The sequence below is a fragment of the Rosa chinensis genome, chromosome 3 (genome assembly GCF_002994745.2).
Source record: "Rosa chinensis cultivar Old Blush chromosome 3, RchiOBHm-V2, whole genome shotgun sequence".
NCBI classification, from domain to species: domain Eukaryota; kingdom Viridiplantae; phylum Streptophyta; class Magnoliopsida; order Rosales; family Rosaceae; genus Rosa; species Rosa chinensis.
This window is the reverse complement of record NC_037090.1, coordinates 30,665,090-30,681,612: the sequence shown is the minus strand read 5'-3', so window position 1 is coordinate 30,681,612 and position 16,523 is coordinate 30,665,090. Positions and strand designations below refer to the sequence as shown.

At 36.7% G+C, this 16,523-nt stretch overlaps 1 protein-coding gene across 1 annotated transcript; it reads left to right on the top strand.

Moving 5' to 3' along the window:
• Positions 1-14,360: 14,360 nt before the first annotated feature.
• Positions 14,361-15,429, top strand: LOC112193878 (heavy metal-associated isoprenylated plant protein 47). The gene is made up of 3 exons (XM_024334129.2): positions 14,361-14,468; positions 14,616-14,694; positions 14,782-15,429. The coding sequence occupies exons 1-3, from the start codon at positions 14,463-14,465 to the stop codon at positions 14,937-14,939; spliced, it is 243 nt and encodes an 80-aa protein (XP_024189897.1). The 5' UTR covers positions 14,361-14,462; the 3' UTR covers positions 14,940-15,429.
• Positions 15,430-16,523: the final 1,094 nt, after the last annotated feature.

The following is a 16,523-nucleotide window of genomic DNA, read 5'->3' as shown; positions in this document are numbered from 1 at the left end:
ATTAATATCCTGAAGGCATCTTTAGTTGACACTGGTAAGAATGTCTCTGTGTAGTCAATTCCTTCTTTTTGAGTGAAACCTTTGGCAACCAGCCTTGCCTTGTGTCTTTTTATGTTTCCTTTTGAATCTTTTTTGGTCTTGAATACCCATTTGCATCCCACTGGTTTGTATCTTTCTGGCTTGTCAACCAAATCCCACACTTTGTTCACTTCCATTGACTTCAACTCAACTTTCATAGCCTCTATCCATTTATCAGTGTATGATGACTGCAATGCTTGAGAATAAGTGACTGGTTCTTCTTCTTCTCCAAAATCAAAGTCTGTCTCTGTCAGAAAAGTTGTTTCATAATAATCTAGAATAGCTTATCTTCTTTCCCTTTGCGATCTTCTTAACTGTATTGGTTCCACTTCCTGAGGTTGCTGAACAATATCATTATTTTGTTGAGGCTCATCTTGTTGTTCTTGATGTTGTGCTGCTTCATTATGTTCAAATTGTGGTTGAATGTCATCATGCTGAATTGTAGGTGTTTCTGTTGGAGGCACAATGTTATGCATAGCTGGTATTTCAATATGATCTGCCACTTCAGTGCTTATTCCTTCATTGTTGCTATAAACTAACCACTCAAAGGTATCATTAGTACTAGTTTTATCAGTTTCTTCAAATTCAATGATATCTGCAACGTCTGAACCATCTAATTCTCTAATAAAAACAGCTCTATTGGTTTCTAAGGTTCTTGTGCTGCCATGAGGACTATAAAACCTGTACCCTTTAGATTTGTTCAAGTAACCAACAAAATAAACACTCGAGGTTCTGGAATCTAATTTTTGTTGTTGAGGGTTGTAAATCCTTGCTTCTACTCTGCAACCCTATATGTGGAAGTGATGTAGACTAGGCTTCTTGTTGAACCATAACTCAAAAGGTGTTTTATTCTCGACTGATTTGATAGGAATTCTATTACAGATATAGTTAGCTGTCTCCAGTGCTTCCCCCCGTAAATATCTCGGCAAACCAAACTTACAGATGAAGAGAAATTGAAATTGCTTGATTGAAGTGAATGATTGATTACAAAGGAGAACACATATTTAAACTACTACAAGCATAGAGATGCCAAACAAAACATGGGAGACAAGATTTTTGTCTTGATGTATTTGCTCCAGATTTGTCTTGGCTTGTAGCATAAGGATGGCATTGCCATGCTTGTGAGCAGAGTGCATAATTGCTTCAGGCTTCAGTCTATTCTGGTGCATTAGATATGGTAGAGAATTTTGTCTGATGGTCCACTGATTGCTTGTATGTTCGCTAGGATTGCTGGTATGCTGATATCAGTTTTCAATCATAAATTAGGATTATGCGTAGAACAACAGATCATACTTCTTACCATATTTATCAAAATTCTATTCCTCCTCTCTGTAACTCCATTCTGCTGTGGGGGTTCCTGGTGTGGTGTACTGAGCCTTGATTCCACATTCTTGAAGGTAGAGAGCAAAGGGACCCTTGTTTTGCCCTGATTCAGTGTACCTGCCATAGAATTCTCCACCTTTATCTGATCTAACAACTTTAATAACCTTGTTCAGCTGTTTCTCTACCTCTGCTTTAAAAATTTTAAAAACTTCTAGAGCTTTTGATTTTTCAGAAATAAGAAAAATTTGACAGTATCTTGAGAAGTCATCAATAAAGTAACGAAGTATTGATTTCCACATATGGTTTTATAAGGAAAAGGACCACAAATGTCAGTGTGAATAAGTTCTAATAGCTCTTGACTTCTAATTGACCCTTTCTTCCTAAGATTGGTGGTTTTACCCTTAAGACATTCTACACAAACACCAAAATCAGAAAAGTCTAAAGAAGGTAAAACGTTTTGTTTGATTAAAATTTTCAGCCTTTCTTCTGAAATATGTCCCAAATGTTTATGCCAAAGAAAAGCATATTTTTCATTCAGTCTAGGCCTTTTAAAACCAACAGATTTTTCAGTCAAAAATACTTCAACAGAATTTCTGCAATTCATATGCCAAGAACCATCAATTAAAGAAGCATCACCAATAAACTCAGAATTTTTGAAGAAATCTAAACTTTTAGTATTGCTTGTAAAAGTACAACCATTGTTTTTGACTAAAAGAGAGCCTGAAATAAGGTTTCTTTGCATAGAAGGAATACAAAACACATTTTCCAAATCTAAAGAAAAACCAGTAGTAAAAACAAGTCTAACAACTCTTATGGCCTTGACAGCTACTCTGTTCCCATTCCCTGAGCTAATCCTAGCTTCATCCTTGTTTGGAATCCTCTTTCTTAGAAAACCCTGCATAGATGTAATAACATGAATTAGAGATGCAGTATCAAACCACCAAGAGCTGCTAGACACACTGATAGTTTTTGACTCTAAATGAAAAATAGTTTTATTTTGAAAAAAAAAATTGTTACCTTTCTTACTCATCTAGTCCTTAAAACCTCTGCAATCTTTATTAACATGCCCTAGCTTACGGCAGAAGAAACACTTAACTGAACTTGACTTTTGATTCTTAAAGTTGTTAGATCCCTGTGATGTTTGTAGCTTTTGAGGTAGATGGTGCAGAATATCGAGGCTTGAAGGCTTTCTTCTTAAACTGTGGCTTGTTGACCATATTGACAATTAACCACCCCTTTTCTCTTCTTAATCCTATCTTCCTCTTGCACACACATTGAAATTAATTCATTCACACTTCATTTTTCTTTCTGTGTGTTGTAACTGCATTCTAGCTGAGAATATTGAGAGGGTAAGGAGTTCAGGATTAGGTGAACTAGAAAAGGATAATCAATGGTGACACCTAAAGCCTTAAGTTTTGATGCAGTTTCTATACCCTTCAGAATGTATTCCCTGATACTTCGTACTCCATCAAACTTCATACCAGTAAGAGCATTCATTAATGCCCTAGTTTCAGCCTTATCAGACACTTAATATTTCTCTTCAATGTTTTTAAAATATTCTCTTGCTAGTTTCGCATCTAGTATACCACCCTTGACAGCTTCAGACATCGACCACTTCATGATAACTAGGGCCATACTATTATGTTTGAATCACTGAGCATACTTGTCCTTTGTGTCCCTAGTACTGGTGGGTGTCAATTCAGCCGGAGGATCTTCATGCAAAACGTGTTCATAGTCACTGTATCCTAGACACAATTCTAGGTCTTGTTTCCATCTCTTAAAGTTTGAACCATTAAGTGTTTCCATTAATTTGGTTGCAATTAAAAAGCATATTCATAGCTGAAATTTTTTTAGAAGTTCTGTTAGTAAGCAATGCATTTTAGTTAATTGGAGGGGCAATGAATGAAGTACCTATATGAATGCTGAATGTGTTATGCTTTCCCTAGAGTGACAAAAAGACTTTTGACACTTTTGCCTTAATCATATACCCAAAAACTAAGAAACTCAACTGTAGGAATCTTGAACATGTTAACACCTAGAGTGGCAAGAAAACAGTTCATGTTACCTTCTTAAGGCAAGTTTTTAGACTTTGTTATATGCTGACATTGATCTCAGAAGCTCTAATCATTTATAATGGAGCAAGGATTCAAGCTACTGAAATCAATGTCACAAGCTGCTGATCCAGTACTAATGTTTTAGTATAAGTCTTTCACAAGGGATTGCTATCGACAGTACTATCTGAAAAAGACCTAAACCAAAACTGAATCGAGACATTTTAAGTGTTTTGATTAAGTTTTATGCGTTGTGCTTTATAGTATTTTCAGAACATAAGGGAGACAAAAAACCTCACAACAAAACAATATCAATGAATACATCAAAACACAAAAAACCCAACCAAAACACACGAATAGTATCCTGCAAATAATCGCATTTAAAGGCCTCAACAAGGCTATTTGAATTTAAATTTCTACAAGAAAACAAAATTGGAGCATATATGAGGACAGCATACCTAGGACTGAGAATTCATATGAAGTTTTGATCAGTGATTGAAGCCGAAAGCAAAAATAGAAGATGCAAAAGCTCCTTGATTAAGAATTCAACAAGCTATAAAGAAATATAGGCAGAATTCTCTTGTTGAAGATTTAATCGAGGAACTCTAGCATCTGGAGCAATACCCAGATTTGGGGCTGACGCTGACCATTGAAGAAGCAACGGTATGTTTATGCTCTTGTTTTCTATTTATCTGCAGGCTTTCGGGCTGTAAGAATGGGCCGGGTTCATGTAGTAGCCCTGGATCAAAAGAGTCCAAATTCTCTCCCCCTTTGGTATTTGGTTTTAAACAAAATGCATATTGTTTGTTTATTTGTTTTTTTTTTTTGAGAAATATTCTTTAGGCTCTGATTTTGGTAAAATTTTGTGTAAAAGAAAATAAGTTTTGCAAAAGTTTATTCTTACTTGAGCACAATGGCTCTGATACCAAATATAAGTTTTTAAACTGAATGCATGCATATGTTAATTGTACTCAATGTAAGAACACAGATTTACCTGGAGCTACAACCATTGTTGAAGAATACAAGTTGAACTTGAGAGCTGATGCGCTTGGTTGGTTCTCCTCTGAGCTATCCTTTAGTGAGAGTCTGCAATGGGCAGAGGTTATGAGTTCTCAGTTGATGGTTATTGCTCATAGCTAGAGCAGGGACCAAGTAGTCCTATATATAGGCTTTGGTTTAGGCTCCTTCCTCAAAGGTTTTCCTAAATCTATTAGCAACAGGACATTATTTCTAATTCATGTACAGATTCTTTATTGAACCTAATGTATTGAGGAATGGCCAACCATGTAAGTTTCTCTCAATTAGCTAGAAATCTGAATTGAAAGATCATTGTCAAGTCCAATTGCTTATTCTGCACTAAGAGCAACAAGTTGTTGTGACTTCAGCTAACATTGACAAGTCCACTGAATCTTACACTGCCCTGATGTAACTTCATACGTGTAGAGAATGTTTCTGAATTGTTGACATTCCTCAGTAGTTGCCATACCAAACAAAGAACTATCATATGAAAAAAGGAGGTGATGGATGATTAGGGATGTGGGAGCTAGCTAGTTTTACTCCTTGCAACCAAGACTGTTGCAAAAAATAATAATAATAATAAATCAAAGACCTGCTATCCTTCTGCACAAAGTGTAAACAATATGGGGAAGGAGGGTCTCCCTGTCTAATACCACGAGAAGGCACTACATAACGATGCGGTTCTCTATTCACATTGAAAGAGTATCTAACTGTTGTCAAATAAGACATTACCAGCTCCACCCATGCAGACGCAAAGCCTAGCTTCAATAGCATCTAACGCAAAAATTCTTATTCCAATCGATCATATGCTTTGCTAATGTCCAATTTTAAAGCAAAAGTTCCATCTCTTACCCTTCTATTGATATGAATTTGATGCTCTACTTCATTTGCCACTAGCATATTATCCGAGATAAGCCTGCCCGGAACAAAAACACTCTGCAAAGGGGAGATAACATCACCCAATATCTTCTTCAGCCGGTTAGCCAACACCTTGGAACATGTTCTGTAAATAACATTGTATAGTGTGATAGGCCTTAACTGCGTCATATCCACTAGATTCTCCACTTTTGGAATGAGAGTAATATGCGTATAATTTATCTCTCTAAGCACATTCCCCGAGCTAAGAGCTTCTCTGACAGCAAAACAAATATCTAGGCCAACTGTCTTCCAGTATTTCTAATAGAAAAAAGGTGACATTCCATCTGGACCAGGTGCTTTTGAAGAGTGCATTTGAAATGTTGCTTTTTTAACTACTTCATCCGTATGGTGCCATCAACCTGCTGTTCATACTCTCACTAACCTTGTGAGGGACGGCATTCAGGATAATGTTCAGAGCCTTCTCATTGACACCCTGGGAGGTGAACAACTCGTTATAGTAGTCTGTGATAATAGTTTCGATACCATCAGCTGCTGTAATTCACTGTTTGTTAAACCAGTGATAGAGTTTCTTTGCTTCCGATTGGATGCTCTAAGGAGAAAATAGGCTGTGTTCTTGTCTCCATCCCACAACCAATCCATCTTACTCCTCTACCTCTAATACATATCCTCCATTGTTTGTAATTCATGATACCAAGCAGTGAGAGTTTTTTTCTCTTCAACATGGGCCCTAGAGAAAGGTGTATTGAGTAATGTTTGTAATCGTTGTTGCACCACTTGCAACTCCACTTTCCAATGTTGAAAAACACCCTGCTGCCAAGTCTATAAGAAATGGCTTGTAGCTTTGATTTTCAAATAAACGTGACGCATAGGGTCATCCGTAGCAGGTAAAGACCACCCCTTTGTTACCACCTCATCACACTCTGCATGTCTAGCCCATAATTCCTCAAATTTGAAACCTTTCCTCCAGCGCTGTTTCAACACTCCGGGTGTCCTACCTAATTCCACCAATAACGGCATATGATCAGAGGCTCCTGTTTTCAAATGAGTTGTACAAGAATAAGGGAACATATCTTGCAAGGAAGCTAACCACAGGCTCCTATCCAATCTCTCTTTTGTTTGGTGATCCCACCACGTAAAATGACAACCCATGTATCCCATATCTTTCAAGGAACAGTCAGTCACCGCTTGACGAAATTCATTCATCTAAGAGATCCTCCTTGAAGCTCCTCCAATTTTTTCTTGAGAGCATAGTGTCTCATTGACAGGGGCGGAACTACATGGTAGGATGTCTTGGCTGCAGCTTAGACAAGAATTTGACCCAAAAACAGTATATGTATATTTTCTCTCAGCCCATACCCAAAGGAAAAAAAAAAAAAAAACTATCCTGAGACTGGAGCTACTCGACTTGAACCCACAAACTTAGGGATTCTTGGTAGCTTCGGTGATCAAATGGAAAGATCCTTGGCCGGGTTTCAATCAATTCTATCTCAGAGATTATCAATTTGAAGAACCAAATCATAAATCTCTCGATCATCAGTTTTTTCGCAGAGGAGACCAAGACAATATGGCATGGCAACAACGGAAAATTGGGATTTTTGGAATCAGACGCAGCACTGGTCCAGAGAATCTCTTCGATATCCATTTGGGTTGAGGTTATTTCTACTCCTTGATGGCTCCGCGCCTCTTTGGCTTTGAGGATTGCAGATAGCCCCTTGCCCCCTTGCCTTCAATTGGGTTTTACTTATGACGGTGAGTTGGGTTCAAGTTCTTACCTATACAATTGGTCACTGTGCTCTTGCTTGCAGCTTGGATAATTATCAATTAATGTTTAATTGTAGCTTTGAGTTCGTGAAGGCCAGGTTTGTCTTTTACTTTTGCTCAATTAATTTAATTGGCTCTTTGTTTGAGTGTTTGTTCTTGATTTTGTTAATCTGCATATTACAAGCTTAGGCTTATGGTGTACTTGTTTTACCAGATTCAACTCTAGCATAAATTTACATACCTCTAGTCAAGATTATGTGACTCCTTATTTTGGATCTTTCTTCATAAGTCCTTGTAAATGAGGCAGAGACTTTGTTAAAGAATCCAATGCAGAACCTTCTTCTTTCAATAGTTTAGAATGACAATCCTAAGTTGGAATTGCCGTGGTTGTTCACGGCCAGGTTTTTCCCTCAAGTAACCTTTCTCTCTTCTTTAGTTGCTCTTGATGTTTTATGTTTAATGGATACTAGACTCGATACGGATGCTTCAGATAAGCTAGTTTCTAAGCTTCCTTTTGGTAATGCTTGTTGTATTCCAGCGGATGGGCAATGTGGTGGCTTGATATTACTTTGGAATGAAATAAATTATAGTATTTCACTTGTTCTTGAACATTCTCGTTATATTCATTTTTCTGCTTCTCTAATCCTAAAAATGCTGATTGCTAGTACATTACATTTTTATACATGTATCCTGAAAAGGAAAAGCAGCTTCTTGAATTGTGGAATGAATTACTTACTCTTAATACCTCTGCTGATACTGCTTGGTTTCTTATGGGCTATCGTCATTGTATAGAAAGCTGTGAGCTATCATCATTGTACCATATATATATATATATATATATATATATATATAAATTATAGAGAAATTAGTCTAATTTAACTGATTGCTAATTAGTCTAGACAGGTTTTGGATCCTGATTCCGCCATTGCTCATTGAAATCCCCAACAATAAGCCATGGAAAATCCGACTCCGAGTGCAGATATCTCTTCAAGTTTCAAGTGATATAATGCCTAGTCGTCGACGCATAACCATAAATTCCCGTGAATCTCCAAAGATCCAGGTCCCCCGGTGCCCCGATCCATGCATCACTATGCCTAGTAGAGAAGTGATGAAGATGAAGAGGAACATCGTTCATCCAAAATAAAGCTAAACCCGGACTAAATTCGGCCATTCCTTTGGCAACAGTATTGTCAAATCCTATCTCGATACGTAAGGTATCAATCTGTTTCTCAGTGCACAGCGTTTATGAGAGAAACACCAACCGAGGTCGTTCTTTCCTTACCACATCCAACAGATTATGTAGAGTAAATTTGTTGACGATTCCATTGCAATTTCACACTAGTATTCTAAACACCATCTGTTTGTTACCAACAACCAGGGGGAGCCGGACAACGCCGTTGACTGACGAACTAGAAGCACAACTTGTAGCTAGGGTGGCACGCCGCTCTGCTAGAGTTTATTTAGTTGATGATATATCTTTGGGTTTAGGTTTATCTGTTTTTTATGGTTATTTTTCATTTTTCTTTAAATGAAAGTGAAAAATATTTCAAGCATGAAAAATAACAACAAAAACACTTTTTTCTTTTGGGTGAGAGCACCTTGAGTCTTTGTTTCCTCTATATCTATAATTTTACTAAGAAAACCTGTGTTGTCAACCATAATCAATTTTTTTTTTTTTACTTTGATGCCCCTTAAAAATTAAAAAACTTTAAGGATCAATTAAATTACGATGATAATTATGATAATCACAAAATAAATTATTATTAAGAAAAATAAAAAAGGATCATGCAACTCATCTTTCTCTCCTACTATCATCTTTTTATAATAACAGTTTTTGATCCATTACATTTTCTTTTTTATTTTCTAAAAAAAATTAAAAGAAAACAAAATAAAGTCAAGACAACTACTACCAATGAAATAAATACTACATGCTGACACAGTTAATTGTAATACGAGACACTAAAGAAGCTTTAAGGTGGCTTCCAAACGATTGACAATAATGTTCAGAACTCAAACTAATACTAAAAGATGATCCCATTACCCTAACCTTTACCTTAGGTTCCAGGGTATGAGATGATGTAGATGTCGAAGTAGGCGGAGCATTAATAACATCACTCTAGGAAGGAGGGGAAGTCAAGTTACTACTATTTCCAGAGCATCCCCAGCCTCACTTGAATTCCAATTCATCGTTGTCAAGTGCCAACACCTCGGTAAGGGCATTAGCAGTCTCCACATGACTGAGTCCTAAGAGCATTTCCACTGCCGGTCTTGTTTTGACCGGCCACAAGGAAAAACATCCCTCCACCGGCCTAATCTTGCCCTGCCAAACTTTGGCTTTTCATGACCGAGTCCAAAAAAAAAGCCAAGGGCGTGACTAAAATCTTGACCCAGACTGACCAGCTGCCAGCTTGGCCCAGAAGAAAAAGTGGATGACGTCAGCCACAGACACGCAGAGAGAGATGAGGAGGAGAGGAAGCGTGGAGGACACAGACGAATGAGGAAGCGCCAGCGAGCAGATCGCGTTTGCCCCAGTCCCCGAGAAGATGCCGGAAAACAACTGGAATTCCTGCCGAAACATGTCACACGCCTGTGGGAGGCCTTAGATCTCCTTCTGGGCTGCGTGGTGAGGTGAGGCACTACCGTGGGGAGGACGAGCGAGCCGAGGCGAGCCCGTATGGCCCGGGTCAGCTGCTGGAGGACGCACGACGGAGCAGGAAAACTCGGGTCGGGTCGGTCGGGACCCAGCGGGTCTGAGGAGACGCGGAGGAGAGAGAAGAGAGAGTTTCAAGGGTGAAAGTGAAGAAAAGAGGAAAAATTTGTCCTAATGAAAAAGGACTAGAAATTTTTGCAATTTATAGAAAATTTTCAAATTTTCAAAAATTCATAACTAATTCATACGAACTTTGATTTTTGCGTTCCACATATGCATGAACTCGTATTGACGATCTCTATAACTTTTATTAAGGAAGTTTTCCCAAATTATGTATGTATAAAAATTCAATTTTTGAGACCCTCCTAAATAACGTTCATTTTGAAAATAAAATCGATTCGAAACCAAATTTCTTGTAAAACGACTGACGAAACAGTCTCAATATTCATAATTTAAATATCCGAACAATTATTGAATTACAAAATCAAATAAATGAAAATTCGGGTCTTCACATTATCCATAAATCTCCATTATTACCATCTATTTACATCAAATCTATTTCAATTTTCTAGTATCGTTCCCTTTCCGAAAAGCTATAACAATCACAATTATGACATTAATTATCCATAAATCTCCATTATTACCATCTTTTTACATCAAATCTATTTCAATTTTCCAATTATAAAAGAAACAAAATTCAATGAACAGTAAAACTGACTGGTCAAGAAACAGAATGGGTGGAAACCCATGTCCAGTGGCAGTGAACAGTTTCTTGACTGGTCGACGCCTTGACTTTTCAACCTTGACATTTCTTGACAACGCGTGGACTTGCTCTAAGGTATTAGAAGTTAACGACACAAGAGTCCTTACTTCTTAATGCAAGCACGTGGTAGGCCTGTTTCACGAATGCAACAATAGGAGGAGTAAGAACATCTAGCAATGCTAGCTATTTTGTACTCAAATTTTCAGCCAAATTGATGATCGTTAAGACATTCATAACTGTGATTTACAATTATGAACACAAACGGTTTAGGTTGGACAAATTCGATTCGTTCATTGATTTAATCTAGTTCAATGCCTTAACGATCATCAATTTAGCTGAAAATTTGCAGATGTGATCTGTACATTAAGACCTAAAAACTAAACGATCTAGATATGAATATGCAATCCAAAAGTGAGTCTATTCAAGGAAATATATATATATATATATATATATATATATAGTGAGAGATTGATTACAAGCATTTATATATATGTAATTGTGTCTAAAATACTATAAATAAGCTAATCATTGAGCCAATTATAATGTAATTAATATATTTTTTATTTATTGTGTAGGAAATAAGTAGAATTACGGAAATCAAGATAAAATTGTGCGAAATTGTGTAAATAAAATTTTTAGTAAATGGACAAGATGGACGATGAAGTCAAACATAGCCAATGTCAACGAGGAACCTACTATACAAAATGTTGCGCGGCGCATGTAAATTGCAACATGCAGCACGTAAGCTTTACACTTAATTAAGCTTTGGTTTCAATTAAGAAAGGTTGCTGCCATCACGTGGGATTTAAACAAAAACCCATTAGCTAATCACTTTTTAACACATGGCTGAGAGTTGACTCGATGATTATAAAGACCAGCAGAACTTTATCTTTCTTTCTCTTGACTAATTGGAGCCACCCATTCAATCTCTCTCTCGCACAGTAGCCACATATATATATATATATATATATTCATTCATTCCCTTCTACAGAGAGAGAATTCTATCCTTTGAGGAACAGCACCGCACCACTTAAAGGGGCAGGCCCAACCAATTTCACACATCCTCACAGACTTCACCGGCAAATTTTCATCAATTTATTAAAGAGCATTAAAATTTGAGTTTAGGTAAAAGTGAGAATGCATAAGTCAAGACTTGTCATATTTACTCCATAACAATTGTGACTTGTCCTTATAACTTCTCACTTCTCTTTACCTTAATTATTCTATTTAATTTATTGTAATTTGATGTATATTGTTGTTTTGCTGATGGGTTGTGAGTAGGGCTGTCAATAGGTCGTGTCGGGTTGGGTTCGTGTCAAGTTAAGGTATTTGTCGTGTCGCAAGATATAAACCCAAACTCAACCCATTTAATAATCGTGTCAAAAATTTAAACTCAAACCCAACCTATTTATTAAACGGGTCACCCGTTTCCAACCCGCTTAATCCATTTAATAAATAGGTCGTGTTTTGTTACATAAAATGACCCATTTAACAATGTGACCCATTTAACTAAAAAAATATATAAATTGATTAAATTCACTAAAAACTCGATAAGACGAAAAATATAAATAATTATATATAATTTATAAATAATTAAATCCAATAATTAAAAAGAGAAATATTTCAAATTGTCTAATCCTATGATCAAATACTCCAAACGTCCAAAATTTCAAGAAGAAACATAGCACAATCGGGTTATACGGGTTCACTTCGTATTGGCGGGTTGACCCGTGGCCGACCCATTTATTAAATGGGTCATGGCGGGTTGACCCACCGCCGACTTGTGCGGGTTCAACCCGCTTTATTTCCTGCGGGTTTCGGGTCGTGTCAGAATTGACAGCCCTAGTTGTGAGTTATCCATTACGAAACTAGGGTTTGAGCCCTAACATAGATTTTATGTAATAAATATGTTTTGGTTTAATGGTTTTTAATTTCTTGTTTGACATATCTTCTAATCTATATTATTTGGCTTAGATACATGCTTAGGAGTTTGATTAACTCTTGAATGTGTAGATGAGCATGTCTAAAACAAATTAGGGAGCTTAGCTTTTTAAAAAAATCAGTTTTTGTTCAAAATTTTAGATTTTATTGTGTTTGGTAAATAAATAAAAAGTAGCTTTAATTGAAAGTTATATGTCACTGGCAGCAGATTTTAGAAGCAGCCCAGAGGTTGCTTTTAGAAGTTGCTGTAGATCAAAACACGCTATGGAGTTGTTTTATGTACTGGCAGCAACTTTAAAAATATTATTTAGCAAACACAAAAATGTTTTAATCCACAGCTGATTATTCTTACAACACAGCAGCAACAGTTTTTTTTAAAAGTCACAGCAATCCCAAAATAGCCATTAATCTCCTCTCTAATTTATTGTTAATTAGGAGACTAGTTTAGAACATGATTAGTTACAATACCAATTTCGATTGCCGTATTGGCTAGCTTGAGAACCTTGATTCTAGGAGTCTTCACCTTTTAGTGCAACTAGAGGCCCTGACAAGGCTCTAGATTGTCCCAATAGAGTTTCTACGGCCCTTGATCGGGAGTAGGAATACCATATGAGAAATCTATTGACCCATGAGCCTTGAAAAGCCTTGGATACGGTTCTTGATGCCATTATGAATTGTTTCACCATTGTCGTCTCGGAACATACTTGTGCATTGAATTTGGCTAGGAAAATACCCTAGTGACCTAATTTCTATTTCTTACTTTTATTTTCTTTATTTAATTTAGTTGTTAGTTAAAACTTTCATTTAAATTCTTGCAATTTAGTTATTAGCAATTTAATTTACAATTTTCAGTGACAAATTTGACCCATTATAAATATCCATCACTAAACTCGTAGTTTTGATTAGGCTTTGGTGAGAACCAAAGCCGAGCATTGCTAAGGCTTGCTGCCTTAGATTAGTATTTTTATTTTTATTTTTCTTTTCTTTGCTTAGTGATTTTAGTTCTGACTATCCAAGCATTGTGGGTTAGCCACTAATCCCTGTGGTATGATAATTTTGGACTTAATACTTACCTATCTTGACAATAATACGTAGTCTTGCATAAATGTGTATCAAGTATACAAAATATAAAAGAGATGATAAGGAAGAGATAGGAGAGTTGACTTAGTCACTCCTAGCTATAGGCTAGTATGAACCAAACAATTTCTTCACCAAACTACGCAAAATGGAGGTGTGATGCTCTTGATGATGATTCTTTGAATCTTGAGTGAGTCATTAAATTTCTAGAAGAAATTGTTGAGAAAATAATAACTAAAAGATGAAGTGTAGTGGATGAGAAAGGAATGGTGGAAGAAATTGTTGAGAAAATAGTAAATAAAAGATGAAGTGTAGTGGATGAGAAAGGAATGGTGGTGTGCTAATGGGAAAGGGCAGAAGACCCTTCCCTTCCGTTGCGGCACCATGTGTGTCTCGGGTGAGTGTGTGACTGAATAAATATATATATATATATATGGGAGGAGAGAGAGGGGTTTTGGCTGGTAAACAAAGTCACGTGGTGATGGGTTTGGCTAGTGAATGAAAAGTTTGCCACGTGTTAAGTGGACAATTATGGGCGACTTGACCCAAACTTTCTTCACGTCGGTAATTTAACAATCTATTCATTGGTTGTCGGAAAATGTTCGTACATGCATAAAGAGGATGAGAACATTCTGAATTTTCAAACACTGAAGTTGACCTGAGTCAAGGAAACCGCGGTTTTTGCTCTGAGTCTTCTGACTTTTTTTCAAACTCAGAAAATGACAAAAATAATAATTTTACCAGGAAACTACTCGTAGAGGAAGTTTTCCAACCCTATATAAGTACTGGGGGCGATGTTAACGTTAACACAGCATAGATAGTGATATCCTACTTCATATTTTGCAATAGATTCATAGAGTTCTCCATCCCAACTCAAAAAGCTAGCTAGCTAGTATCCATTTCACAGTACTCTATCTCGAAGATGATGGTAAGCCCTTTCAAGTTTCAAATATGTACTTGTTATCACAACTCCATTTTGTGAAGGTTAATTACTGTTCATTAATACAAATTTAAAACGGGTTTTCCAAATTGGAAATTGGATTGTGATTGTTGTTATTTATACGGCATTGTGCAGCAAAAGATACTTGTGAAGTTGCAAGTTCATTGCGACAAATGCAGAACCAAGGCTATGAAAATTGCAGCAAGTGCACCTGGTATGCATCCATGAATTTCGTACTTCCTGTAGTTGCATTGAAATCGATCGAACTGTTATTTAATTATTAATTGTACTAATTAAACAGGTGTAAACAAAGTGTCAATACAAGGTGAACACAGAGATCATGTGGAGGTGATTGGGGATGGATTTGATTCGGTTTGCTTGACTAGGGCTTTGAGGAAGAGGCTTGGCTCTGCCAATTTAGTCAAGGTTGAGCAAGTGAAAGGATCCACAGATAACTAAGTCGAGCTACTATGGACAAATAACTGCTCTCCTATGTGACTTGTACCATTTAATTCCCCTGACATTTCCAAAAGCGATTTGTGTCTGTTTTTTGTGCAACAGGTGCAAGTGTCTTTTTCACATATGTAATTGGCCTTTATATTCACATGCCGGTCTTTCCGAACAACTCATTCCAAAAACTGGTTTATATACTTATGCTGGAAAAATTATCCGCCCCTACATGCGACTCTAAGTGCGATGTAGCGCGTGTGTGAATGTGACGTATTCTACTGCATTGAAAAATTATAATTATGCACAAAAGATTACAAGAGTATATTAGAATTCTCATGGTTTTAGGTTAGTTTTAGATTAGAAGAACAAGACCAAAGTGAAAGCGAATGAGTTCACTCAATTATCCCATGGGTGAGACCGGTGTGGTAACACACGTACTCCGGGTTATCTGTCTTTTTACATGACTCCTATGTATAAAGAATTTTTACAACGAGGTCAACTTTTACAGGAATTTTTTTTTTTAAATGATCGATCGATAGAGTACTCATCCTCACATTTATACTATAAATGCTATCATTGATTTATTTATTTTTATGGAGAGATGAGAATTTAAACTCGAAACTTGCTTTAGCTAATCTTATCTTAAATATAAAAATGTGCATATATCTTAATAATTTTTTTTTTTTTGATTTGTCAATCACACGATGTCCTCAAAAGCTTCCTAGGCCCACAGACTAATCCGTGCTCGGGAGATCTTGTCAGAACGCTTCCTCCCCCTGGCCACCAAGAATATATTGGGATTTAACTCCAATAATTGAGAATATATCTTAACAATTATTGAATGCTCTTATAGTTAAATTCAGATGTACCAATTAAAACAAAAATTACCAATTAAAACAAAAATGATACTAATATAGCTAATATGTGCTGGTCTGAATTGAATGGCATTGATAACAAATGGTAAGAAATGAAAGAGAAAAAGCCAATTTTAAATAGGAGTCAGTTGTACATATTAAGTAAGATTTGAATGCAATGAATACAGTAATTGCTATGACAGGACCCGCCCCGGATTTCACCTTGAAATCCGAAGTGACCCTGCGGGGCCCACCTTAGAAGAAATTCTACAAAAAATTTGGCGGAACTTCCCCTAAAATGGGCTACCCAAACCTGTAGAAAATATTTACACTTCTCAATCAATTCATCCTTATGCTCCTGGAGCCACCCTGCTCCCCAAATCAACATCAGTCTCCAATTCACAAAACACACATCTCAACTCGGATAGCATAAATCCCATAGGTAATCAGAGCAATTCTAACAGAAAGGTATAAGAGGAAACCTAATTCAAAGACAAATGCGAAAGCCATGCTGTTGACTATGCCTCAACTCTGTGTACGCCCGACCTCAACCAATTTGCCTGCAAACTGGGCATTTGAAACCGAAGGGCCCAGGGGAAAGTACATAAAAAACGTTAGCGTGAGTGGACAAAAATAAACAATTTTTAACAAAAATGATTTTATACTTTCCCACATTTATTTCTTTAAAAAATTCCCGATGCATGCAAGGATTAACGAAAATAAAACAATAGGAGTTCCA